A 26,441-nucleotide genomic window follows, 5' to 3' on the forward strand; every position below is an offset into this window, starting at 1 on the left:
GCTTTTGACCACATATCCGCAGCATAACTAAGACTGCCTATTTCCACCTCCGTAACATCGCCCGTCTCCGTCTTTGCCTCAGCTCATCTGCTGCTTAAGCCCTCATCCATGCCCTTGTTATCTCTAGACTTGACTATACCAACGCACCTAACGGGCTAGCCTCCCACATTCTACCCTACATAAACTAAAGGCGATCCAAAACTCGGCTGCCCGTGTCCTAACTCGCACCCATCACCCCTGTGCTCGCCAACCTACATTGACGTCCTGTTAAGCAACGCCTCGATTTCAAAATTCTCATCCACATGTTCAAATCCCTCCATGGCCTCGCCCCTCCCTATCTCTGTAATCTCCTCCAGCCCCACACCCTAACCGCCCCCTTCCCCCGCAGCCCCCCCACCCCCGAGATTTCTGCGCTCCTCTAATTCTGCCCTCTTCAGCATCCCTGATTGTAATCACTCAACCATTGGTGGTCGTGCCTTCTGTTGCCTAGGCCCCAAGCTCTAGGACCCCCTGCCTAAACCTCTCCACCTCTCTTTCCTCCTATAAGACGCTCCTTAAAACATACCTCTTTGACCATGCTTTTGGTCACCTGAGCTAATTTCTATTTATGCGGTTCAGTATCAAACTTTTATTGCATAATATTCCTGTGAAGTGCCTTAGGACGTTTCACTACGTAAAAGCCACTTTATAAATACAAGTTGTTGTTGTTGTCTATGCGGAGATCACAATCTGATTAGTAAACCATACTTTTCTCAAACATAGAGAAGAGAAATTCTCATTCACACTGCAACTATCTCTTACAGGATAACTATGGTACATCAAAACTGATTTTTAAACAATGCAGCAAGCTAAGTTATTCTGAAGGGTTACATTATAATCCTCTTGAGGTTGGTTGTATCATTATACATTAATTATGTTGTTGTGAAGTACCCAAGGTCCTGAAAATTATTATACCTTTACAAAATACCAAACATTACAATATATAATTTAAAAAATCACCCATTTAAACTCATGCTATTTTCATCCTTGATGTTTTGCTTGATGTGACACATGGAATATTACACAATAAAACAATGCACCTCAGATTTAGAAAATGAAGTCAAGCCATTGCAAATAACAACAGGGACGGCTTTCCTAAAACAGAATGAATGAGGGAACAAACTGTCAAATTTACATCAAATCCTTGCAGCCGTCCAACATTCATCATATCGTTGCATCGTTTTGGTACAACGCACATGACCTCCACAGCTTTCTATATATAAAAGACAAAGGAAAGAAAGTAGCAGGTTTTAACATTCGCAGCTATTACTAGTTTAAGGCATTTTGATAAATATATAAAAAATATATTGTCATCCTTTCATGTGTATCTTTCTTAATTGTATTATTCTCTGCTGGTTATGAAAAGTAAAATTAGAAGTCCTTATGGTTAAGGTTACATTCGCTTACATTACATGTTCTGAAAACCTATTGCATATAGAATTTTCCCTTTCTCTTCATTAATAGTCTCCCAGATCCTTATTTTCCACTTTCTCCTATCACCCTCACACACTTAATTCACAAATGCAAAAAACAGGGAGTCAGATTAAGCTGTGCCCCAAACAGCTGCCAAACATTTATTTAAATTGGCCAATATGAGACACGATGGATTTCTACTCTTGCTCTGGAAACACATCATGGCCTCTGATATGTCCTTTCATTCTACAGTACAAATGCACACGAGGCCCATACTTGAGAGAAGGTCACTCTGTGACCAGTAACCTTTATTCCAGCACTGAAGTGATGAAGGTGGGTGGAGCTTCCCTTTTATACCTGAAAGTCCAGGTTAGGAGTGTCTCCCACAAGTTCACCACCTAGTGGTCAGTGTTCTCACGGTATACAACTTAGGTCAGTTTATACATGGATTACAATGACAGTTGAATACATGACATCACCTCCCCCCCAAAGTCTTATTGGGATCACAGGTTAAGTCTCTCTGGTGGTTTACGCTCCCTTGTAGAGTGCCTGAGTTGGGGCGCCGGTCGTTGGGTGCTGGCCTGAGTGTCTGCCGTTTGCGGTGCCTCAGGCCTGTCCGGACTGCCCACAGTGACTGGGCTCTCCTCCACTTGGTTCTGGTGATCGGTCACCTGTGGTGGAGTGAACTCTACATCGTGTTCTTCCTCTGCTTCTTCTATGGGTTTGCTGAACCTCCTTTTTGTTTGATCCACGTGTTTGCGGCAGATTTGTCCATTGGTAAGTTTAACTACCAGAATCCTATTTCCCTCTTTGGCAATCACAGTGCCTGCGAGCCATTTGGGCCCTGCAGCGTAGTTGAGGACAAAGACAGGGTCATTGACATATATACATCGCGCCCTCGCATTCCCGTCATGTTAGTCACATTGTGACTGGCGCCTGCTCTCAACAATTTCTTTCATGGTGGGGTGTATGAGGGATAACCTGGTTTTGAGCGTCCTTTTTATTCGCAGCTCTGCGGGTGCAACCCCTGTGAGCGAGTGTGGTCGGGATCTATTGGCCAACAGGAGGCGTGATAAGCGGCTTTGTAGGGAACCCCCCTTGGATTCTGAGCATCCCCTGTTTGATCATCTGCACTGCTCGTTCCGCCTGGCCGTTTGAGGCCGGCTTGAACGGTGCTGTTCTGACATGGTTGATACCATTTCCTGCCATGAAGTCCTGGAACTCGATGCTTGTAAAGCACGGGCCATTGTCGTTGACCAAGACGTCCGGTAGACCATGGGCGGCGAACATTGCCCGTAGACTTTCTACCGTGGCAGAGGATGTGCTTGAATTGAGAATGTCACACTCGATCCATTTGGAGTAGGCGTCTACTACAACCAAAAACATTTTTCCCATGAAAGGAACTGCGTAGTCCACATGGATGCGTGACCACGGCTTGGCGGGCCAGGGCAAAGGGGGGCTTCCCTGGGCACATTGCCCAGCTGGGCACACTTGTTGCACCTACGAACACAAAGTTCAGGTCTGCATCTATCCCTGGCCACCAAATGTGTGACCTGGCAATTGCCTTCATCATGACAATGCCCAGGTGCTCCTTGTGGAGTTCTCGGATGAACACCTCTCTGCCCATCTGGCGGTTACCCCATAGTAGGCAATCGGCCTGAATCGAGAGTTCATCCTTGCGCCTGTGAAATGGTTTAAATTCCTCAGGGCATGCCCCGTACGTGGCTGCCCAGTCCCCATTCGGGACACATTTCTTGACTAAAGACAGTAGTGGGTCTCTATTAGGCCAGACTTTGATCTGACGGGCTGTCACGGGTGAGCCTTCGCTTTCGAAAGCTTCAACAGCCATGACCATCTCAGCAGCATGCTCGGTTGCCCCCTTGGTGGTGGCTAGTGGGAGCCTGCTGAGTGCATCGGCGCAGTTTTCAGTGCCTGGTCTGTGCCGAATTGTATAGTCATAGGTGGCTAACATGAATGCCCACCTCTGTATGCGGGCCGACACATTTGCATTTATAGCCTTGTTGTTGGCCAAAAGGGACGCAAGGGATTTGTAATCTGTCTCCAGCTCAAATTTCCTGCCAAACAGGTACTGGTGCATTTTTTTTAAAACTGCATATACACATGCAAGCGCTTCCTTTTCTACCATCCTGTAACCCCTTTCTGGCTGGGACAGACTCCTGGAGGCATAAGCTACCGGCTGTAACTGAGCCTTGGCATTGACATGCTGCAACACACACCCGACACCATAGGACGACGCATCGCGCGTTAAAACAAGTTTCTTACATGGGTCAGATTGTTAGAGCATAACAAGTTGCGTGCTCTATCAAAAGCCCTTTCCTGGCTGTCCCCCCAGACCCATTAGCGAGCTTTGCGTAGAAGTACATGTAGCGGCTCTAACAGCGTGCTCAATTTGGGAAGAAAGTTACCAAAATAGTTCAGGAACCCCAGGAACAAACGCGGCTCCGTCGTGTTATGGGGTCTGGGTGCTCTCTGGATCGCTTCCGTTTTGGACGCAGTCGGTCTGATCCCGTCTCTGCTACCCTCATCCCCAGGAATTCTACCTCTGGAGCTAGGAAGACGCACTTCGCCTTTTTCAGTCGCAGACCTACCTGGTCCAGTCTGCGTAGCACCTCCTCCAGGTTGTGGAGGTGTTCTTCAGTATCGCGACCCCTGATGAGGATGTCGTCTTGAAAAACCACCGTCCTTGGAATCAACTTGAGGAGACTTTCCATGTTTCGTTGAAAGATCGCGGCGGCCGAACGAATCCCAAACGGACATCTGTTATACTCAAACAACCCCTTGTGTGTCGTGATGGTGGTCAGCTTCTTCGACTCACTCGCCAGCTCCTGGGTCATGTAAGCTGAGGTCAGGTCCAATTTTGAAAAAAGTTTGCCATCGGAGAACATCACAGAACACCCGCTCTCAGTAGCGGGTACTGGTCTTGGAGTGACACCCAATTGATGGTGGCCTTGTAATCGCCACATATCCTGACCGACCCATCCGCCTTGAACATCGGCACAATCGGACTTGCCCAGTCACTGAATTCGACTGGCGAGATGATATCTTCCCTCAGCAGGCGGTCCAATTCGCCTTCTAATTTTTCCCGCATCACGTACGGCACCGCTCTGGCCTTGTGGTGTACTGGCCTGGTGTCCGGGTTTATGTAAATCACTACCTTGGTCCCCATGAAAGTGCCGATGCTGGGTTGAAATAGTGAGTCAAATTTGTCCAGGACCTGTGAGCATGATATTCGCTCCACAGAAGAAATTGCATTGACATCGCCCCATTTCCAGTTCATGACAGCAAGCCAACTCCTCCCCAGCAGTGCGGGACCGTCCCCTGGGACAATCCAGAGTGGCAACATGTTCTCCGAATCTTTGTGGGCCACGACTACCATGGCACTGCCTAGACCCGGAATGACCTCCTTTGTACATGTCCGTAGCTGTGCGTCAATCGGCAATAATTTTGGCCTCCTGGCCTTGGAAGCCCACAACTTGTCGAACTGTTTGATACTCATCAGGGACTGGCTGGCCCCCGTGTCTAGCTCCATTGATACTGGGATGCCATTGAGGAGCACTTTCATCATTATCGGTAGCGTCCTGGTGTATGAACTGTATATGTGCTCCACATGAACTTGCTGAACTTCAGCTTCCAGCGATTTCCCCCAGTGTCCATTTGGCCTCGTAGGGCTTACAAAAAGGGACAAAGGGTTTGATTAGGGCAGGGAAAATGGAGTATGAGAAGAAGTTTGCAGGGAACATTAAGACGGATTGCAAAAGTTTCTATAGATATGTAAAGAGAAAAAGGTTAGTAAAGACAAACGTAGGTCCCCTGCAGTCAGAACCAGGGGAAGTCATAACGGGGAACAAAGAAATGGCGGACCAATTGAACAAGTACTTTGGTTCGGTATTCACGAAGGAGGACACGAACAACCTTCCGGTTATAAAAGGGGTCGGGGGGTCTAGTAAGGAGGAGGAACTGAGGGAAATCCTTATTAATCGGGAAATTGTGTTGGGGAAATTGATGGGATTGAAGGCCGATAAATCCCCAGGGCCTGATGGACTGCATCCCAGAGTACTTAAGGAGGTGGCCTTGGAAATAGTGGATGCGTTGACAGTCATTTTCCAACATTCCATTGACTCTGGATCAGTTCCTATGGAGTGGAGGGTAGCCAATGTAACCCCACTTTTTAAAAAAGGAGGGAGAGAGAAAACAGGGAATTATAGACCGGTCAGCCTGACATCGGTAGTGGGTAAAATGATGGAATCAATTATTAAGGATGTCATAGCAGTGCATTTGGAAAGAGGTGACATGATAGGTCCAAGTCAGCATGGATTTGTGAAAGGGAAATCATGCTTGACAAATCTTCTGGAATTTATGAGGATGTTTCCAGTAGAGTGGACAAGGGAGAACCAGTTGATGTGGTATATTTGGACTTTCAGAAGGCGTTCGACAAGGTCCCACACAAGAGATTGATGTGCAAAGTTAGAGCACATGGGATTGGGGGTAGTGTACTGACATGAATTGAGAACTGGTTGTCAGACAGGAAGCAAAGAGTAGGAGTAAATGGGTACTTTTCAGAAAGGCAGGCAGTGACTAGTGGGGTACCGCAAGGTTCTGTGCTGGGGCCCCAGCTGTTTACACTGTACATTAATGATTTAGATGAGGGGATTAAATGTAGTATCTCCAAATTTGCGGATGACACTAAGTTGGGTGGCAGTGTGAGCTGCGAGGAGGATGCTGTGAGGCTGCAGAGCGACTTGGATAGGTTAGGTGAGTGGGCAAATGCATGGCAGATGAAGTATAATGTGGATAAATGTGAGGTTATCCACTTTGGTGGTAAAAACAGAGAGACAGACTATTATCTGAATGGTGACAGATTAGGAAAAGGGGAGGTGCAAAGAGACCTGGGTGTCATGGTACATCAGTCATTGAAGGTTGGCATGCAGGTGCAGCAGGCGGTTAAGAAAGCAAATGGCATGTTGGCCTTCATAGCAAGGGGATTTGAGTACAGGGGCAGGGAGGTGTTGCTACAGTTGTACAGGGCATTGGTGAGGCCACACCTGGAGTAGTGTGTGCAGTTTTGGTCTCCTAACCTGAGGAAGGACATTCTTGCTATTGAGGGAGTGCAGCGAAGGTTCACCAGACTGATTCCCGGGATGGCGGTACTGACCTATCAAGAAAGACTGGATCAACTGGGCTTGTATTCACTGGAGTTCAGAAGAATGAGAGGGGACCTCATAGAAACATTTAAAATTCTGACGGGGTTAGACAGGTTAGATGCAGGAAGAATGTTCCCAATGTTGGGGAAGTCCAGAACCAAAGGTCACAGTCTAAGGATAAGGGGGAAGCCATTTAGGACCGAGATGCGGAGGAACTTCTTCACCCAGAGAGTGGTGAACCTGTGGAATTCTCTACCACAGAAAGTTGTTGAGGCCAATTCACTAAATATATTCAAAAAGGAGTTAGATGAGGTCCTTAATACTAGGGGGATCAAGGGGTATGGCGAGAAAGCAGGAATGGGGTACTGAAGTTGCATGTTCAGCCATGAACTCATTGAATGGCGGTGCAGGCTAGAAGGGCCGAATGGCCTACTCCTGCACCTATTTTCTATGTTTCTATGTTTCTACATCGGTCCTGTCCTCCTCGTACATCAACCTGGCTGCAGGCTTCCTGCACATATGCGCCAAGTGACCACTGCCGTTGCAGTTTCTGCAGGTATATTGCTGATACCTACAAGCTCTGGCTGTGTGTTTGCCTCCACACCTTCAACATGAGCCGTTGTTGGAAACAAAAGGTCCATTACCAGTCAATCGTCTCTGACTGTCTCTGTAACTGTCCTTAAATGTACCATTGACAGGTGTTGATGGCCCCATTACTGGCCGCATTGTCCCTTGTGATGGCATGAATCGCCGTTCAGCTAGCCATTGTCTCTGTTGAATTCCCCCTTTGGGTTCGATTACATGCTCGGGCATGTCCGATTGCCCTTGGAGAACTGTGTGCTGCGTTAACAATGTTGACCCCCTGTCCATTTGCTGCATTTAAACCAAGATTTTTGTCAAACATCATTCTGGTCTCTTCCTCACCTGAGATGAATGTTTGGGCCATCAAAGCCGCCGTTTCCAGGGTCAAGTCTTTGGTCTCAATCAGTTTCCTGAAAACCCCAGCATGCTCGATGCCCTCAATAAAAGTCTCGCAGCATCTCCGCTCTGCATGCATCTGGGAACTTACATAGGCTCGCCAGTCGCCGGAGGTCTGCCACGAAGTCTGGAACGCTTTGCCCTTCTCGCCGCCGGTGTGTGTAAAACCGGTGTCTCGCCATGTGCATGCTGCTCGCCGGTTTAAAATGTTCCTCGAACAACTTACTGAGCTCTTCAAAAATCTTGTCCGCCGGCTTCTCTGGCGCTAGAAGGTCCTTCATCAGGGAGTACGTCCTGGATCCACAAACCGTCAGGAGATGAGACCTGCGTTGGTCGGCCGAATCCTGACCCAGCCATTCCTTAGTGACGAAACTTTGCTGTAGTCTCGCAATAAAATCGTCCCAATCATCACCAACACAGTACCGCTCGTCTGTGCTGGTAGTGGCCATGCTCGCGTGGTTTAAATCCCAGTTTCTCGTCGCCAATGATATGTCCTTACTATACAGTACAAATGCACACGAGGCCCATACTTGAGAGAAGGTCATTCAGTGACCAGTAACCTTTATTCCAGCACTGAAGTGATGAAGGTGGGTGGAGCTTCCCCTTTTATACCTGAAAATCCAGGTTAGGAGTGTCTCCCACAAGTTCACCACCTAGTGGTCAGTCTTCTCACGGTGTACAACTTAGGTCAGTTTATACATGGATTACAATGACAGTTGAATACATGACAGCCTCAATTTGAACTGGGGGGTGAGGGCAGGAGGTAAATCCCCACAGGGTGCTCAGCACGAGGCCTGGGCCAATTTAACTCCCAAGCATCATTTAAATATTGCAGCACTGTCTCCCTCCAGCGGCAAGACTAACATCAGGGTTGGTGGGCAGCAGCGGGAAATTGGGTCGGGAACCTTAGGATGCTGGGGAGCTAAAGGAGCGGTCCTTGGTACCAAGGGCTTTGGCAGCCAATTCCAGCGTGTAGAAGGAGTAACAAGGCTGGGGAGGTCCAAGGACTGAGGAGCCTGGGGGAAGCCCACAAGAGTTTCACACAAAAGTACATTTTCAAAATTTATCGTGGTCTCTTCTGGCCAGTCGGTGCCTCCCTCCCCAGTTTGGCAGTTAGATTTGATGTTGCGGCATCAATTATGTCATTTGGCCGCGACTTTTGAATTTACATCTGGCCCCCGCCTGCCTGTAGCGGGAGCCTCGGCTGCATTGTAAGTCGGCGAAGATTAAATGGCGCCTGACGGGAATGGAGCAACCTCAAACCAGTAAATGGACTCAGCCAAATATTAACCTCTCCCATGTACCATTCTCGCCGGGCAAGGGGATTAAAATCAAGGACCATGTCTTTCCCCAGAGAACTCAAATGATATTGCAAAACTTAGTCCTATCACTTCATGGAACACAGCAGCAATATTAGTTCTTTATTACCTTGTACAAGTATAGTCTTTTGCTGCAAAATAGGCAAAAAGCATGCCACGCCAAATTAATTATACCCTTTGTAAAAAGCCGGCATCTATATTATACTGACTTCTAAACTAACCATACTGCTTATGTCATGTTTAGTCTCTGCTCAGTATGTTTAAGATTTAGCTTTCAATTGTCTGTGCATTTAGCCAAGTATGCACAATCGAGAGGGAAAAAATGTACACATACCCTACTCTAAAGTAATATGAACAGTATGCTACTTGCTCGTGTTTAGTGAGCAAACTAGAAAATCTTGTGAAATTTACTTACAAAGCCACGTACTGAATGAATACGTCCATTCATCATAGAGATACTAACAAGCTAAGGCATCAGTATGTAAAATAATACATTTCCCATAAAAAATACAATTAATAAAATTGGGCTTTCATGATGCAGGTAGGCTGTGGACTAACCATCCAAAATATCTGTAGTCAACTCTGACTGCACAAATACAAGCAGTCATATCCATAGGCAAAGTGCACTTGTATGTCTCTTAAAAATGTGACAGATGTAAGAGGCAGCAATTTGCAGCAACAAAACTTTTTTTTTTTTGATTACACCTCTGTGAAGCGCCTCGAAAAGTTTTTCTATGTTAAAGGTGCAATATAAATGTACGTTTTTGCGATATGTATAGATTTACATATTGTCCTATGGGTAAAATAGTTTATTCAATTTAACGATGCTATGTAGTTTGAGATTATATATTGATAATTTTTCCATTACATGCTAATTATCAATTTTGCTACTGGTGTGATAAAACAATACCTCCAGCTCTGTTGTGTCTACGGCAGCCTTCCTGGAGAATTTAAGGAAGTCCTGCACACAGAAAAGAAACATAATTAGTCAATGTGTCTCTGCTAATCCAGAAACCTAGTCTCAAATAATTATCCCCATATTGTTGAAGTTCAAGAAGAAATTTTCTAACATTATACCAACTGCTTTCCCCTCAACATTGCATAGCTTATTTGTCATTTTCATTGTCAAACAATTATTTAAATATATTCAGAATTTCCTTAATGCATTTTAATATCAGAGGATTTCTACAATTATATCAGTGGACTGTTCACAAAATCTTTTGGCTAATATTATAAATATGAAAAGTCTTAAAGTCGTCATAATGTAATTTAGATTGTAGAATCAAATCCTAGAATAACTACTGAAACAGATGTAATATAGAATGCATTGTATGTTCAATTGCAGGCTTCCCATGAAGCACGTACCTTTAGCAGGAGCTGGTATTTCATTATCCGTTGCACTGGTTTTATTAGCAGGTCTGTAAGTTGCAGTCGATGACCAAGTCGCTGTTTTAGGTCCTTAAGATCAAATTTTAAAATATGATTGAAATCTGATTTTTTATGCAGGTGTAATAAAGATGCTTCTTTTGTTACTCAGATTCTATTTTTCTTCATCTCAGTTGCATTATATTAAGTACCACACATACTGGATGATTATCTTTAGAGTCTTAAACATAACTGCAGATGTACAGTAGAGCAAACACAATCATAAAAATGCCACAGATTCAAGACTTGCAGCTTTTTGCAAATATTATCATTGCCTTGAATTATAATATAAAGTATCTCCTGCATTTTAGAATGCCAACAGATCGGGCACAAGCTGGACACCCTTGCTGGTGAGTTCCTCACTTAAGGAAGTGGCCATAGAAATAGTGGATGCATTGGTGATCATTTTCCAACAGTCTATCGACTCTGGATCAGTTCCTATGGACTGAAGGGTAGCTAATGTAACCCCACTTTTTAAAAAAGGAGGGAAAGAGAAAACGGGTAATTATAGACCGGTTAGCCTACTATCAGTAATAGGGAAAATGTTGGAATCAATTATTAAAAATGAAATAGCAGCACATTTGGAAAGCAGTGACAGGATCGGTCCAAGTCAGCATGGATTTATGAAAGGGAAATCATGCTTAACAAATCTTCTGGAATTTTTTTGAGGATGTAACTAGTAGAGTGGACCGGGGAGAACCAGTGGATGTGGTGTATTTGGACTTTCAAAAGGCTTTTGACAAGGTCTCACACAAGAGATTGGTGTGCAAAATCAAAGCACATGGTATTAGAGGTAATGTACTGACATGGATAGAGAACTGGTTGGCAGACAGGAAGCAGAGAGTCGGGATAAACGGGTCCTTTTCAGAATGGCAGGCAGTGACTAGTGGGGTGCCGCAGGGCTCAGTGCTGGGACCCCCAGATCTTTACAATATACAGTAATGATTTATATGAAGGAATTGAGTGTAATATCTCCAAGTTTGCAGATGACACTAAACTGGGTGGTGATGTGAGCTGTGAGGAGGATGCTAAGAGAGTGCAGGGTGAATTGGACAGGTTAGGTGAGTGGGCAAATGCATGGCAGATGCAGTATAATGTGGATAAATGTGAGGTTATCCACTTTGGGGGCAAAAACACGAAGGCAGATTATCTGAATGGTGGCAGATTAGGAAAAGGGGAGGTGCAACGAGACCTGGGTGTCATGGTTCATCATTCATTGAAAGTTGGAATGCAGGTACAGCAAGCGGTGAAGAAAGCAAATGGTATGTTGGCCTTCATAGCTAGGGGTTTTGAGTATAGGAGCAGGGAGCTCTTACTGCACTTGTACAGGGCCTTGGTGAGGCCTCACCTGGAATATTGTGTTCAGTTTTGGTCTCCTAATCTGAGGAAGGACGTTCTTGCTATTGAGGGAGTGCAGCGAAGGTTCACCAGACTGATTCCCGGGATGGCAGGACTGACATATGAGGAGAGACTGGATCAACTGGGCCTTTATACACTGGAGTTTAGAAGGATGAGAGGAGATCTCATAGAAACATGTAAGATTATGACGGGACTGGACAGGTTAAATGCGGGAAGAATGTTCCCGATGTTGGGGAAGTCCAGAATCAGGGGACATAGTCTTAGGATAAGGAGTAGGCCATTTAGGACAGAGATGAGGAGAAACTTCTTCACTCAGAGAGTTGTTAACCTGTGGAATTCTCTACCGCAGAGAGTTGTTGATGCCAGTTCATTGGATATATTCAAGAGGGAATTAGATATGGCCCTTACAGCTAAAAGGATCAAGGGGTATGGAGAGAAAGCAGGAAAGGGGTACTGAGGTGAATGATCAGCCATGATCTTATTGAATGGTGGTGCAGGCTCGAAGGGCCGAATGGCCTACTCCTGCTCCTATTTTCTATGTTGCTATGTTTCATCTCAGTTATGCTGCTGTGAAAAGGAAATGTCTGAAGGACAATCAATCTGAGGCTGCTCAAGCACCTCTTAGTTGCTCAGAGCCGCATTGGAAGTAGCTGGAAAGAAAACCACAGTGGTCTAGCCTGGGGAGGAAAGGGTAAGTGGGAAGAAAACAGGGGACTTCATATTCTCAAAGCAATGAAAAGTGCTGATTTTGTCTCAATATACAAACCACAATATTTCATAACAGAAAAACACAGAATAGAGAATATTTCACATAAAAGCATTATATTAAATCTGAGCTTGTTCAAGTTCTGGCAATATCAAATGTAAGTATCAAATCTCACATCTATAATCTTTACTTAAAACAAAATATTTCCAAAATTCTCACCTCAAAATAGGTATCAATATATTCAGACACAATGTACTCAGATTTGGGCTTATTTTGACAGTAAACTATATACATATGTAGTCTTCTCTCCTTTGTTGTAGATGGGAGAAATAGAAAAAGTTGTAAGTAACAACATTAAAGAAAAAGTACATTTTTTAATAAATAGCTAAACTTACTCTTTCCTTAGCTATCCTAATTGGAGGAAACACCTTCAGTTTAGATTGCCTGCTGTCATTATGGCTTGAATTGAATTTCCCAGAAAACCCTGCTGGCTGGCATTACCATGCTTGCCCTGCTACATATATCAAGATGTGAGAAACTATTAAAAGAATGAAGCTACAATTATGCCTTGTTAAAGAAAAATCAACAGGTAAATCTATCATTGAATGTCAAGAGTACACTGAACATTTTGGTCTGTTAGTAATGAGTACTTTGCTGTAATAATGGCCTGACTTTGTGGCATCAATCAGACTGAATTAAATTGTGCTGTACGATTGTAAAAAGCATCCAAATCTGGAAGGCTGAAATCGTTTTTCTGTAGTTACTGTGGCAATATAAAATCTCTGCTTTTTAACTATTCTTTGTTTAAAAAGGGAAGGATGGGAAGGAGGAATTTCTTTTTTTGCAAAAATTGCAGCTTACATGTTTGACAAAGAGGGAAGCTAGCTTATCAGGATCCTCGAGGCACTTCTCCAGCTCGCCAAGAAAGAAGCTAAGAATCAACAAAGAAAAGAACAAAAAATGAATTACACAATAGGCAAGATTTTGCTGTCAAATTAACCGTAAGGCTAATGGTGCTCACTGTTATTTAAGCATAAATGGCACAGCAACTTGAGGCGGAGAACAGATGCGTGGTTAAATGTAAATATCAAAAAGTTGTAGTCCGAGTTGCGCTGCTCCGCTGTTAGCTTTGCAAAAACGGCCTTACCATCGAAGTGTATTGAATGCCATGTAGTTGCTGCATTTGCGTGGTAGATACAAACTAAACTCACCACAGAAAGGTGAGGTTCAAGCGTCAAGTATCCTTTTACAACGTGATAATTAATTCCTGCCAATCAACCTCTCTGGTACTGAAAATTAACTATTACAACTGTGGAGTCGCATTCCTTCAGGTATTAATTGTTGATGAGAGATTTCAAAAATGACAAATTTAAAAGTATTTTTTTTCACTTTTCCTTTCTGTCTCTTATCTCTCTCTTAATCAAGTCTTTCTTTCCCCCTCTATTTCTCTTTCTGTGCCCGATTTGACATTGAATTCACTCACTCTAATTTAATTTCCTTCTCAGTCTTTGCCTTGTTAATTTCACAATCCTTCAATCTGATTGTTTAAGGAGCTACACATTTGGTTGTCCTGTTCACTCAGGTCTTAGATGCCCAGTTTTCCTCGCTGCCCCATTATTAACTTGCACTTTCAACAACTTATTGGGCTAAACGTTTTGAGCTGAAGGGTGCAGGGGCAAATCTAAATAACAACACCCGTTGTTAGATGCCCTGCTACAGCAAAATCTGGCCCAAAATGCCTTTTGCTAAAACACTACTATGCTAGTAGAATGCAGGTGGAAAATGTTTGTTCGTTTTTAATATTAATCATTTTGCACTTGAATGAAGGAAATCTTGCTTGGCTAAGCGAGCTTTCTCAAGAGCCAAGCGAAACAGAAGCTCTTGGGAGGACTGTACCATATTGGGGTTGTATCTACAACAACAACTTACATTAATCTGGCAGTTTTAACATAGTAAAATGTCCTAAGGCACTTCACAGGAGTGATTATCAATCAAAGTATGACACCAAGCCACCTAAAGAAATATTAGGATAGGTGATCCAAAGCTTGGTCAAAGAAGTAGGTTTTAAGGAGCTTCATGAAGGAGGAGAGAGATGTAGCGAGGGGGAGAGGTTTAGGGAGGGAATTCAAGAACATAGGGCCTGAGCAGTTGAAGGCACGGCCACCAATGGCCTATGACAATAGATCCAATCTGTAAGACATCAGAAGGCTAAGCAGTTCTCAGATAAGAAGGTCCAAGAACCAAGTTTCCTCAGCCAGAAAGGAACTACTAAGATGACTGGTGTAATCTTTTGCTTGGGACTGGGTAAGAAAAGAAGTGAAGAGAAAGCCCTTTCCAGGAGACTATGGAACCATTAATTCCACAACTTGACTGTCCTGACTCCTACGACTAGCTACCTGAAATCTCTGAAGAAAGATTATTTCCTCTAATTGTGGAAGCAGTAATAAGAGATTATCAATTTAAAATTGTCACACAGAAAGTGAGGAGAGAGCTTACATGAAATTTCTTCACACAGAGAATTGTTGGAGCATGAAATGCTTTGCCATAAGGCAGAGACGATGGAGAAGGGATAAGTATTTGAAGCAGAGGAAGATGGAGGGCTATAGGGAGAGAGTGGGTCAGTGAGATTTGTTTCGGATTGCTTCAGCAAAGAGCTGACAAAGACATGATATGCCGATTGGCCTCCTTCTGCACTGTAAGCTGCCTTAAGATCTCTTTTTAGGTAACCTTCCTGCTTGAAGATTTAAGTCTCTTGATGGAAAGTTATCTTTTATAGGTGAACCATATCCTTATTAAGGACATTCACTGTGACATTCAGTGTTATGTGACATGATTGAGTGGCCAAGGTCGTGATGTTTTGCTGGCATCAGTTGTCATGATATTGAGGGGAGTACAGTCATCCTATGAAATGAGGTCCCACTTGTCTGTAGATGGTCTGATGTAGTCCTCTAACATCAAGCTTGCCAGCAGTAATACTGGAAGAGAAAGCAGCCAAGCCTACTTCCTTTCTGAATCTTGACTGTACTTCTTGTCTGAATTTGAATATAATGCTTCCTTTGGCACAAAAGATTCTTTCCGTGATTTGGAAAGCAGGATGTTACGCCACACATGAAGTGGTGCGAAACTTCCAAAGCTTCCCAATGTACCTTGAATTGGCTGCTCAACAAACTTATCTGAGAGAAGAATCGCCTAAAGTCTGAAGTGTTGGTGAACAACAAAATCTGATATTTTGGTACAGTAGCGACTGCTAGTATTAGATGTGAATAAGGTTATGCATGGTTAACGAATAGAAATTCTGCACTGACTGACTTGCGCCATGACCTGACCTAGAAATGTTTGACGCAGATTTGTGATGCAAAGTTAATAAAGAATATTTTTTTCCCCCCAACACCACACTCTAATAAGCACAAAGCAATGAAAATAAATAAGTTTACATACTCTCTGTGCCAGTCGTAGATCTGATGTATGTTACCAAACACAATTTTATCTTTTCCCTTCATATCATCAGGGACACCGTCTTCCTTCATCACTGTTATGTAGCCCTGAAGAGAGAAAGAGTGGGCTGAATAAACACTCTTTGTTCTATTAAACTTCTGCCTTGAAATTGGGCTGGATTGCCGGCCTTGATGTTTTTGGGGCAATACTGGCGGCGGGGCGGGAAAGTTAGTGTCCTGGAATAATTTGCACCTCAGTACATAAGTTTGGGCAGCTGGGCCCTGAGTCAGGGGGCGCAGCGCGAAGGAGGCGTTGTGCAGGACGTTAGGATGGGAAACTTCTGAGCTAAAGAGCAGGGCCGGGAGTGCTCAGAGTGATGCTTGGGGGGGAGGGGGGAAAACTAAACAAAAAACACAAAAACATTCCCAAAACATTCCCCATGCCACCATAACACAAACCACAAAATTTAAAAAAAACAATCACTTAGGAGTTAATTCTCTTCGCTGTCGGAATTGTTTGACTGCCTGATTTCCCAGGCGGTCAGTGCGTACGGGTCGGGCAAGAATCAAAACTCGTGCCGGTCTCGCAAACAGGGGCGTTGCACACTGGGTGCAGCTCAGCGCCACCGCTAAACCGGAGCCGAGGATCACTGCGGGGCGCTGAAGGCTGACCGTCCAGCCAAAACACCTCACTGCCACCATTGACGTCACTCTAGGGTGAAAAACAGAGCGGAGAAGACCCGAAAATCCAGTGCATAAACTTGTACACATTTGTCATGGAAAACAGTCGTGGCATTCACAATTGCATTTGTGTACAAGCAATAAATTGAATTGGTGATTTACTATTGCTGTTGTTACACTGATGGTGACAATACATTATCGGCACTCTTTGTGCAGTGGTGTGAGGATGAAGCACACAAACATGCTGCATATGACTGGGATGAGGGCAAGCTGCAATATATTTTCCATTGATTGAAAAAGAAAAGATGGTCCAGTTTGCTGTTTATTACCTGAAGCAAGTAGTCCAAATTTATGATGAAATATAAATAGACAAGAAGTGAGCTTGCACCAGAAGTAGTTATACTTCACTGGTATGAAGCAAAGCCTTTGGAAGGTCGGTTTATTTAAGCGGATACATTCAAGATCAAGTTGGCATGCATCAGGAGTGTTGTGCTGCATGTTTTCCACCTGGATAATTAAAATTTTCACCACAGAGCTCATGCTAAATATGTTATATAATGACGGCATCTGTTGCTTTTCAAAATATGGACATCAGGATTTTTTAGTTATAAAGTACAGACTAAATGCATAAAATTAGCAATTTCTTACAAATCATACACTAACTCACCTCTACCACGCATCCCAGGTCCCGTACATAATCGCGCTCAGTTTCCACCAACTCCTGTAAGACATAGCTAGAAGAAAAGACCAAGAGGGAAAAATTGAATAATTGTGATCTTAAGGCGCTAATATCGCCTGGGCGCTAATTTTAATGCTGGAAATTTTTTAGCGCTGGCGGCTGCAAAATTGTTTGTTAGTGCCCCAAGAGTGGAGTGGAGTGTTCCACACTTTTCTTTGGGCGCTAAGCCGGTAGAGCTACTTAAGCTCTGGCGCTAAAAAATCAGCAGCATAGCGCTATAAGAGCGGGATCGCTGCAAAATAAATGTTTCTTAAAAATTACAAATCTCATTTTAAACATCAAGCACCTCAAATGAAGTTAAACCATAGCAAATAAAATGAAGTAAAATCACTAAAACTTACCTTGCTTCACTAATCCCTTTCATTAGCGCCCCGGACAGCTCTGCAGGCCAACTTTATCCGGCAAAATTAGCGCCAGGCGTTAAGGCCGACGAAAATATTAAAGTTGGCTTCTGTGCTGCTACACACCGACGCAACATTCCCTGGTGCTAATTATTAGTGCCACCGCTAAACCCCAATCAAGTTGATGAATGGCGCTGATATCGCTGCGTGCAGGCGTTCACCCTTTAGCGCCCCTCACAGCTGGTGCTAAGCTGTTCAATTTTAGCCCCAAGATTATAAAATTAGATTATATTTTATGTGGATGTGGCGATATTTAAATACCTTTAAACCCACCTAATAACGTTATATGGAAGCTATAAACTAAAATATATATATTTTTCATTAAGGAATAATTCTGTTCTACCCTAAATACTGACTGCAATAATTCCAATTGTAGCCCACGTTACAAATCTTAGCTTGTCTAGTAACTACATTTATGGCTCAATCTACAATTAAACACACAGAAAATTGCCAAATCTCTGATTGGATAATGGTCTGAAACTAATTCCTCTGAAATGAATTTCCCAATTCAAGATCATTGAAAAAATGCTATTTTGTTAATCAAAGATGACTTACTGGCGCCTCTTTAAGGAACTAGATTTCCTTTCTTCCATTTCATCAATGGGAGAGGAGGAGGAAGTACACAGCAGAGAGTTGTCAGATGGGTTGAAAGATGGACTGCTGCTGTCTGCCTGATCAACAGATAGGGACGTTGGACGATCCTCCAGTGCCTGCATGTTTTTTTGGATGAGTAGAGGAGGAAAAAGCATTGAATATTTTTAATAGCTATAACATAAGGGAAAATAATGAAAGAAAAAAATTAAAATAGCGTAATTCCAAACATCCATTAGATTGCCCTGTCACCATATTTACGTTACATTTTAAAATATAATTATTTGGGATGTGGGCACTAGCAAAGCCGACATAAATTGCCCATCTCCAATTTTCCTCCAGATGATGATGTTGGGCCTTCTCCTTAAACTGTTGCAGTCTCTGTGGTGAAAGTACCTCCACAATACTGTTATCTAGGGACTTCCAGCATTTTACCCAGCGACAATAAATCATTGGTTACTGGATGGAGTGGGGGATATCACACTGATTGCCCTTTCATGACTGAGACCTGAGTTTGAATCCAATCCTGACAAATAAGATGAAAGTCACCTCTGTCATATCTTGTGGGCAAAGGACCACAGCACTGCTTGTAATTTGGCAGAAATTGGTGAAAATTGGCAATCAGACTCAGAATAGCCATAAGGAGAACTAATATGGGAAATACGAAATTCATGATAATACATTAAAGGGTGCTCTTCTGAGGTTGGAATTAAGCTATGCTGAATCAGACAGTGGGTTTAATGCTAGTGTGAGTGCTAATCATTGGAAAGTGTTCCATTTCCCAGCATGGATATCTTCACTATGAGGAGCACCAAAAACCCTAAAATATAAATGTAAAAGAGTAAGGTTTAGACCACATATTGCTAATTCTCAACTTTTTTGGACCCACTTACATGAAGAAATGGCATATACACTGTTGGACTAAACATTCAAAGACAATATTGAGTGGTAAAAAATATTTGGGAGAGTCTGCTTGAATTTCATTTGTGACATTAAATGGGTAGTGTTTTGAGGTAATATCTCTTACCATTTTACTTTTCACAAGTTCTTCAATAGCACTAACAAGCTCTGCTGCGCTGGGCGTCTCTGAGCTTGTGGGGCGCACTGATAAACGAGAGGACGTCTGAGAAAGAAGATATAGAGAATGTTCACTGACAGAATAATGTGACTATTGGGAACTCCTGCACTGATAGTAGCTAAAGAAAAAATAAACAGAACATTACAAAAATACTGTATTTAATAGCTTATGAAGGGTATCCAGAAATTTTATTAAACAATTGTTGAGTTTTACTTTTTTTTTTAAAGGGGACAAGGCTCACCATTTCTGAGGCATCCTCAAAGTACATTCGCATGTATGGATTTGTTTCCAGACCAGGACTGCAGGAATTTAGGAGAACTCTGGCCTCAAAAGCAATCTGACGTCAACTTATGTCTAGTTGCATGGAATTGCATGTAGCTGGTAGAATATTGGGGAACCAAAAGTAAGGATTTCTGGGTAGGGACACTTAGTCAATCAGAGTAAAGTATAAGTACATGGCTTTTATGTGCTTCATGTACCATTAAGTGCACAACAGACTGGATTTCCACATAATGACTTTTAATAGAAAAGGAAAGGTATTTGCGACACAGGAGGTTCATTCAGCACAACAAACAACTTCCAACATTAATTCTTTTTTTTTGAAAAAAAAAGATTGATATGGTTAAGTTGAACCTTGCAACAAAGCAAGCTTCACACAAATTTTGGCCAATATGGCATAGAAACAACAAAAGCAATTTAAGAACAAAAGGGCCAAGACTGGGGAAGCATAATGATTTAAATAGAAAGATACGGAAACTGAGAAAATACAGAGACAGAACATAAATCAACATAATGCTGTGATAAGAGTACATTTAAAAAAAGAGAAAACAAAGCAATTAGTTATAGCATATAAGTTATCTTTTCATATAATGAACAGACTTCATGTGATACGCCATGACAAACTAAATATTCTTCAGTAACTACAAATTTCTGTGAAGTTATAAGCAGACTGTATGCTAATTAGTTAGGAAATGTCTAGCACTGGAAGTCAAAACCGCTGATTTAAACTTCAGTTTTAAATACAATGAAAATAATTTCTCTTTCATTGTATAATGTTAGTCTTAACACCTAATATTCACTATTTATGTATGCATTGTATGGTCAGCAATGTAAGAATTATGTTACTGAAGGGAAATTTATTTTGATCTGGTCAGATTTTCATTATTTGTTTACATAGTTGAAAAAAATACATTTTTCTATGTTTTACTTACGGTGCTAAAGATCAATACGTCAGGGATTTAATTTACTTTAAATTGTATGGGGAATTAAACATCAAGAAAAAAATCTTTAAAATTAAATATTTAGATCAGAAACTTTGATTTTTGAAAGATACGCCCGACTGGTGTACCTCACAAATATTATAATTAGCCCTTTGTTGATTAAATATGTAGGCTGTGATGGTGATGCCTATCTTACCTTATCATCCTGGGAATCAGGCTGGAGAAGACTGTGTTGCTGAATTGCCATTGGAGGGGGAAGAGGCACTGCATCTGCCCCCTCTTCACCTTCCTCTTCCCCACAGCTCTGCATTCCCGAAGAAGAGGATTTTGACAGTGTACCACTACTGAGTCCTTCATTCCGGCCCCTCTGTGAAAAAATATCAATACAAGTAAAACCCTGGGTCACCAGTGCAAACTAGTTGTTAAGTACTGCATAATGAAAGCAGTTCTGCAAAAAGATATTCAAGCCACGTGTACTTATATAGGGCCCAAATTTGGCCAGAAGTTTCTCCATTTTTTTTGGAGCAACTTGATTTTTCTGGAGTATCTTAAAAATCCCCATTCTACACATTCCAAAAGGGGGCGTTACCAGCAACCTACACCTGTTTTGGCCATTTAAGCCAGTTTGGACAGCTAATAGTTGCTCCAAACTAACTTAGGCCAGGGTATGTGGCCACTTGTGGCCCGCACAGAAAACCCTTGCGGAGAGTTAAGAAATCAGCACAGGTAAGTACATTCTAAAGCACCAAGCACTAAACAAAGCACAAAAATAAGCATTCAATAACAAATAAAAAATACAAAGAAGCAGAGAGGACCTACACCGAGCACCAAGACTTACAAAGTACTAAACAAAGCACAAAAAGTAATAAGCAATTAATTAATAAAAAATAGAAGGAACCCTGCACCTAAAGCATCAAGACCAAAGTAACAATCAATCAATCAATAACAAATAAAAAATAGAAGTCCTACCAAAACACACCCGGAAGGTAGCGGGCCGCCGATGAGGGAGACCATTTGGCTAAGGCTAGGGGCGGCACGCTTCAGCCCCTCCCACACAGCCTGCAGCACACTCTCAGATTCTGGGGACGAGGAGTTACTGCGCACTCTAGCGGCATGTGCAGAGTTCCCGGCGCTGTTTTCAGCGCCAGGATCTGGCTCCGCCCCCAAATCCAGTGGCCACCATCGAGGAGAGGCTGGGAAGCGGCGAAGCTCGGCCCGAAGATTTTTGGAGCACTTTGAGGTGGACAAAAGCGGCGCACCTCTGGTGAGTGCGCCAGAAATCTGTACTGACCAAATTCTACCCCATAGTGTAGAGCTCGGTTCTGCAGGTGCAGGCAGTTTCTAATTTTATTGGTGAGATTTGGAATTTTTTGTCAATTTTATTAACCTAGATTCCACTATGGAATTGCGTGTCTGGATTCTGCTGTATTTTAAAATTGATCATTTCTGTCTTATCTTTTTATCTTCTGAAGTGAATACAGATCTTTTTAGCTAATTTTTCTCCTCCAACTCTAAATTTGATAATCTTGGTTAACACATTCTTGCAGTTTAATTACTAACAGGTCTGTTTGATCCTCTGCTCTTTAGACTCCTATAAAACATATGGTTATGAAGATATCTCTCCCACTGCCCACAAGATTTTGTCTCCAAGCTAATGCCAGTCCTATGCTGTTTATTATTGCTAGTCTACCTTTCCTTCTTGGAAATCTTCTAGGGTTCACTCTATCCCTAAGAAAGGTGAACCCACTGATACTTCTAATTACTGCTCTATTGCTGATATACCAGTACTTTATTAAACTTACGGAATTTGTTGTTAACTGTCAAATTAACCATCACTTTGAAAGTTCTGATCGTTGGTAAGATTTTCAGCAAGGTTGTTCTGGTGGTAATTTTATTGTCCACATTATGGGGGAGAAATTCGGATCAGTTGTGCGCAAACGACTTTGCGACTGGGCGTGGCGCTGCTAACGACGGCAGCAAAATTTGGCGGTTGTTTACTGCCCCAAACGGAACGCATCCCGTAAAGCTGTCGCTGTCATCACCGTACGCAGTGCCCCGGACCCTAAATTGGATATCGCCCCCTAAAGCTGCGCCAGGCGATGACAGCGACAGTTTTGTGTGTACCGGGCAGCCAGCCGCTAGTGGGGCGAAAGTTAAAGGGGAGGTTGGCTGATGTTCCTAAAGAAAGGCTGGTTTTCTTGTGCACCCTGTTGCCGCTTTGGGATCTGTGCCACGATCGGTCAGACCGGCACTGTTTGCGTGCCAAGCTGTTGGCATGGCACCCCCGATAGTCCAGGTAGAACCCTCTTTTCCTGCAGAGTATGCAGCTTAGGCCCTTACCTTTAATTCAGGGAAGAGCCCCTCCTACGCGGCAGCGCTATGCAGCCCAAAGCGTAGCACTGCTGAGCTGTGCGCGCTGCTCCCGGGTCGTCCGCCCCAGAAACGAAGTGGAGTGCTTGATCCTTTCGGGGGCAGTAATCCAAATTTCTTCCAAGAGGCGAGACTTCTGCGCCTGGTGGAAAGTCTTGCGCCTCTTGACTGTTACTGCCCCCAAACGGAACTCACCTGAATTTTTAGCCCTGTATGTTTCTGGAACTCTGCTCCTGAACAGTTTTGGTCATTGGACATCTTCAAATCTTTTTACAGGCACTTCCAAACAAGTAATCATAAGCAGTTCATCAAACCTACGTTCATGACCATTTAGTTTCTTTCCAAAGTTTTAGATGGTGGCTCATCCTTCAACATGTTTTACCATTAACTCAGGAGTCTCTGTCCTTTTAGTAACCTCCTTTATTCATCATTCAACACAATTCCACTCTACATTCATCAACTTCCTTCAGATTGCACAAACTCAGTGATCACAATCGCTAGTTCTTCTGGCAGTAGAAGATTGAATCACTATATTGAGACCTCAACCAAGCTCTTCCATTGGGCAATAAATACTTGTCGCTCAGCAGCTGACCAACAGCTATCACCTCTTACCTTTGATGGTTCTATTGTTGGTGCTTCTTTATCTATTGACACTCTTTCTCACCAATCTCACATGGAATACCCACATTTCTTCCATTGTTAGTTATCCTTAAAGAAGCATGGTTTCCATTTCATCCCACTTAATTTTCCTTTAACTCATAACTGTCTATGAATTCCAAGTCTGTCCAAGACTTGAATACTGCTCCTATATCTGAAAGGCTCTTTTAACATCTTACTTGCACTTCTAGATAGGATACACACAAAAAGCTTGTTGTATGATAGGTAATACCTGCCATTTTGTATTTTATCAATAATATTATGTTTAGTGCTCCTCTGAACTTTTACATTTTGTCTCTTCAAAGCTGCAAAGATGCCATCCTATGCACTCGTTCTCTTCTTGGCATCCCATAATGTTGAAATTATGGCTCATCATAGTCTCCTATTTTAACTCATTCTTTTCTATAATTCTAAAACTGTGGAACTTTTTATGCCACCATTCTTTCCTACCTTCTACAATCCTTATGCTTTTAAAATTCAAGCTTGGCATCACCTAAATACTGCTTTGCAATTTGAAAGATATTCAACAGAGTGGGATGTTTCTGTTAAAGCATCAGGGGTTGTTGTTATTAGTGCATAAAAATATCACAAAATCACCAATTATCAAAATAAACTGAGAAATATGATATATTTAGATAGTTTAAAATTATGTAATTAACTTTATAATGTTTGTGTTTAAATTCTGGCCAGATGAAACCTGTTTTATAGGTTTTAGAAAGAAAAATGCAATGCCTTTTTGACTTTCTGCGTTTTTAAATCATGTCGCAATTTAGCCTGCTTAAATTGGGCAAAGTTTCAACCAGATTTTTAAGTTATCTGTTACTCACCTCATCTACAGTTTCTTCCTGAGGTGTAGCAGCACTCTCATCAGAGTCTTTCTGAGCTCCAGTATCGGCACTTTTCCGGACATCCCTGCTCTTTTTATGTTTGTGAGCCAGTTTCTTCACATGACCATCTGCTTTTCCACTGCTGAGACGCCTTACAGGGCTGGTGAGCCATTTCCGTAGTGTGTTACCAGGGCGCTTTGGGCCTGGGGAGCTCTGCGTTGTACTCACAGAGTGGGGTTGAAGTGAGGTCACTGAGGCAGGAGGACTTGCATCATTGCTGGACACTGAAAGCGAATCTGTAGAGCACACACAATAAAGATAACACTGGATTCATAAGTGACAAAGTATTAGATTTATTTTGGAAAGCCATTTTCTTCAGACAGAACAGTTGTCAATGAACTACAATAAACAGTAAGTACACAATATTCACAAATGCAAACTATTCAAATATTGTACAATCCTACTTTAGATTCCATCTGCTTCATTTCTTTTTTTTAAAGTGTTGACAACCACAGTCATCTCCCATAAGTCATTTAACTGACTCACTTTACAATTTCCCCTTTCCTATAGGAAGTAACAAGTCTGCACTCAGCACTTCCGTTGATAGACTAGATTTGAGCGGAAGTTCATTACGTTGGATGCTAAGATGATAGTGCTCGGGTACCATAGGGAGGGACTTGGGTTGAATGACCTTTTCGCGTTCTCGCCTTTTTTGTGTTGTGTGGTGCATTCTGGGAATAAATGGGTTAAAACATAGACAATTGGATCTAAATCTTTACATATACTTTTTCGTTGAACAAAAAAATTCTTTGCCAGTTCATGAAAATATCCTATATTGCACACCTTCATCTAAGTTGCTGTTTACCCAATATCCTAGAAATGCTCACAGTAGTGGCAGCTACTGCTTATAATTTCTTCGAACATGGTGTACTTGACAGTTAGAATCATAGAATCATATAGCACAGAAGGATGCCATTCGGCCCATCATGCTTGTGCCGGTTCTTTGAAAGAGCTATCCAATTAGTCACACTCCCCTGCTCTTTCTCTATACCCCATTCCAGATCATCATAACACACTGCATAAAAAATGTCTCTTCATCTCTGTTTTTTTTTGCCAATTATTTTAAATCTGTGTCATCTGGTTATTGCCCCTCCTGCCACTGGAAACAGTTTCTCCTTATTTACTCTATCAAAACCCTTCATAATTTTGAACACCTCTATTAAATCTCCCTTGAACGCCTTCTGCTTTAAGGAGAACAATCCCAGCATTTAACACTTGGCCATTGCTTATTCTTGCTGGAAAAAACATTGGTCAGCGGTAAAGGAATGGTGTTCGCTTCAAAGAAAGTTGGCCACAATGATTTAGTGGGCACTAGAGCGTAGACTTCCACTTTTCCGATGTCAGTTTGAATTTGGTGCTTTCTATAGGGGATCTACGGCATCCAGCAACAGGGCATGCAGCAGGCAAGCTGATCAACCAATCAGATTGAAGAATTTTCAGACAGCAAAGCAGGAAGTAAAAAGCAGGGAATATAAAGTGATACATAAGCGACGTCTAAATCATTCAATCTGCAAAGACTGCAACAGTGCATCCTGTGGAGGAGCATGGTATCACTGACAGCATTTTCCAGATTCCATGTTTATCTGTGCATGTGTGGACGGCAGAAGTTGCTGAGAGTTTTACACAGTAATAACAGCAAGCGTTGACAGCCTTGCTGTTATTAGTACTGCAAATTCTAGACCATTATTCTCACCTGCGTGCACACATTTTTCCTATGGACTGTTTAGACCACCTACGCTACACAGTACACCAATCTGAGATTACTTCAACAGCCGCAAGACAGAAAACCTCTGTAAACTGACACAAGCAATTGGGTGATCAACTTTCATGTTCCCGTGTACATTCAAAGATGGGAAAACAGAGGGCTTAACGCATCCTCTTTCATGAGTTAGTGTATAAGTGAGTAGTTGGAACATACAAATTCTTCTCTCTCTTGTCCCTTAAATACATCTATGCTATTTGCCTCCATGTGGTAGCGAGTT

At 42.6% G+C, this 26,441-nt stretch overlaps 1 protein-coding gene across 3 annotated transcripts in view; it reads right to left on the bottom strand.

Moving 5' to 3' along the window:
- The window catches only part of LOC139264385 (triple functional domain protein), a 760,938-nt gene that overhangs the window by 85,872 nt on the left and 648,625 nt on the right, over positions 1-26,441 (bottom strand). For all 3 annotated transcript variants that reach the window (XM_070880754.1, XM_070880753.1, XM_070880752.1), the window contains 11 exons: positions 24,400-24,695; positions 20,742-20,912; positions 19,275-19,370; positions 18,212-18,366; positions 17,184-17,250; positions 15,840-15,943; positions 13,263-13,332; positions 12,621-12,710; positions 10,277-10,369; positions 9,822-9,872; positions 1,175-1,252 (listed from right to left, as the gene is read on the bottom strand). In XM_070880754.1, coding sequence (XP_070736855.1) covers positions 1,175-1,252; positions 9,822-9,872; positions 10,277-10,369; positions 12,621-12,710; positions 13,263-13,332; positions 15,840-15,943; positions 17,184-17,250; positions 18,212-18,366; positions 19,275-19,370; positions 20,742-20,912; positions 24,400-24,695 — 1,271 coding nt within the window. The remainder of the gene's footprint in view (positions 1-1,174; positions 1,253-9,821; positions 9,873-10,276; positions 10,370-12,620; positions 12,711-13,262; positions 13,333-15,839; positions 15,944-17,183; positions 17,251-18,211; positions 18,367-19,274; positions 19,371-20,741; positions 20,913-24,399; positions 24,696-26,441) is intronic.

The sequence above is a fragment of the Pristiophorus japonicus genome, chromosome 5 (assembly GCF_044704955.1).
Source record: "Pristiophorus japonicus isolate sPriJap1 chromosome 5, sPriJap1.hap1, whole genome shotgun sequence".
Taxonomy (NCBI): Eukaryota; Metazoa; Chordata; class Chondrichthyes; family Pristiophoridae; genus Pristiophorus; species Pristiophorus japonicus.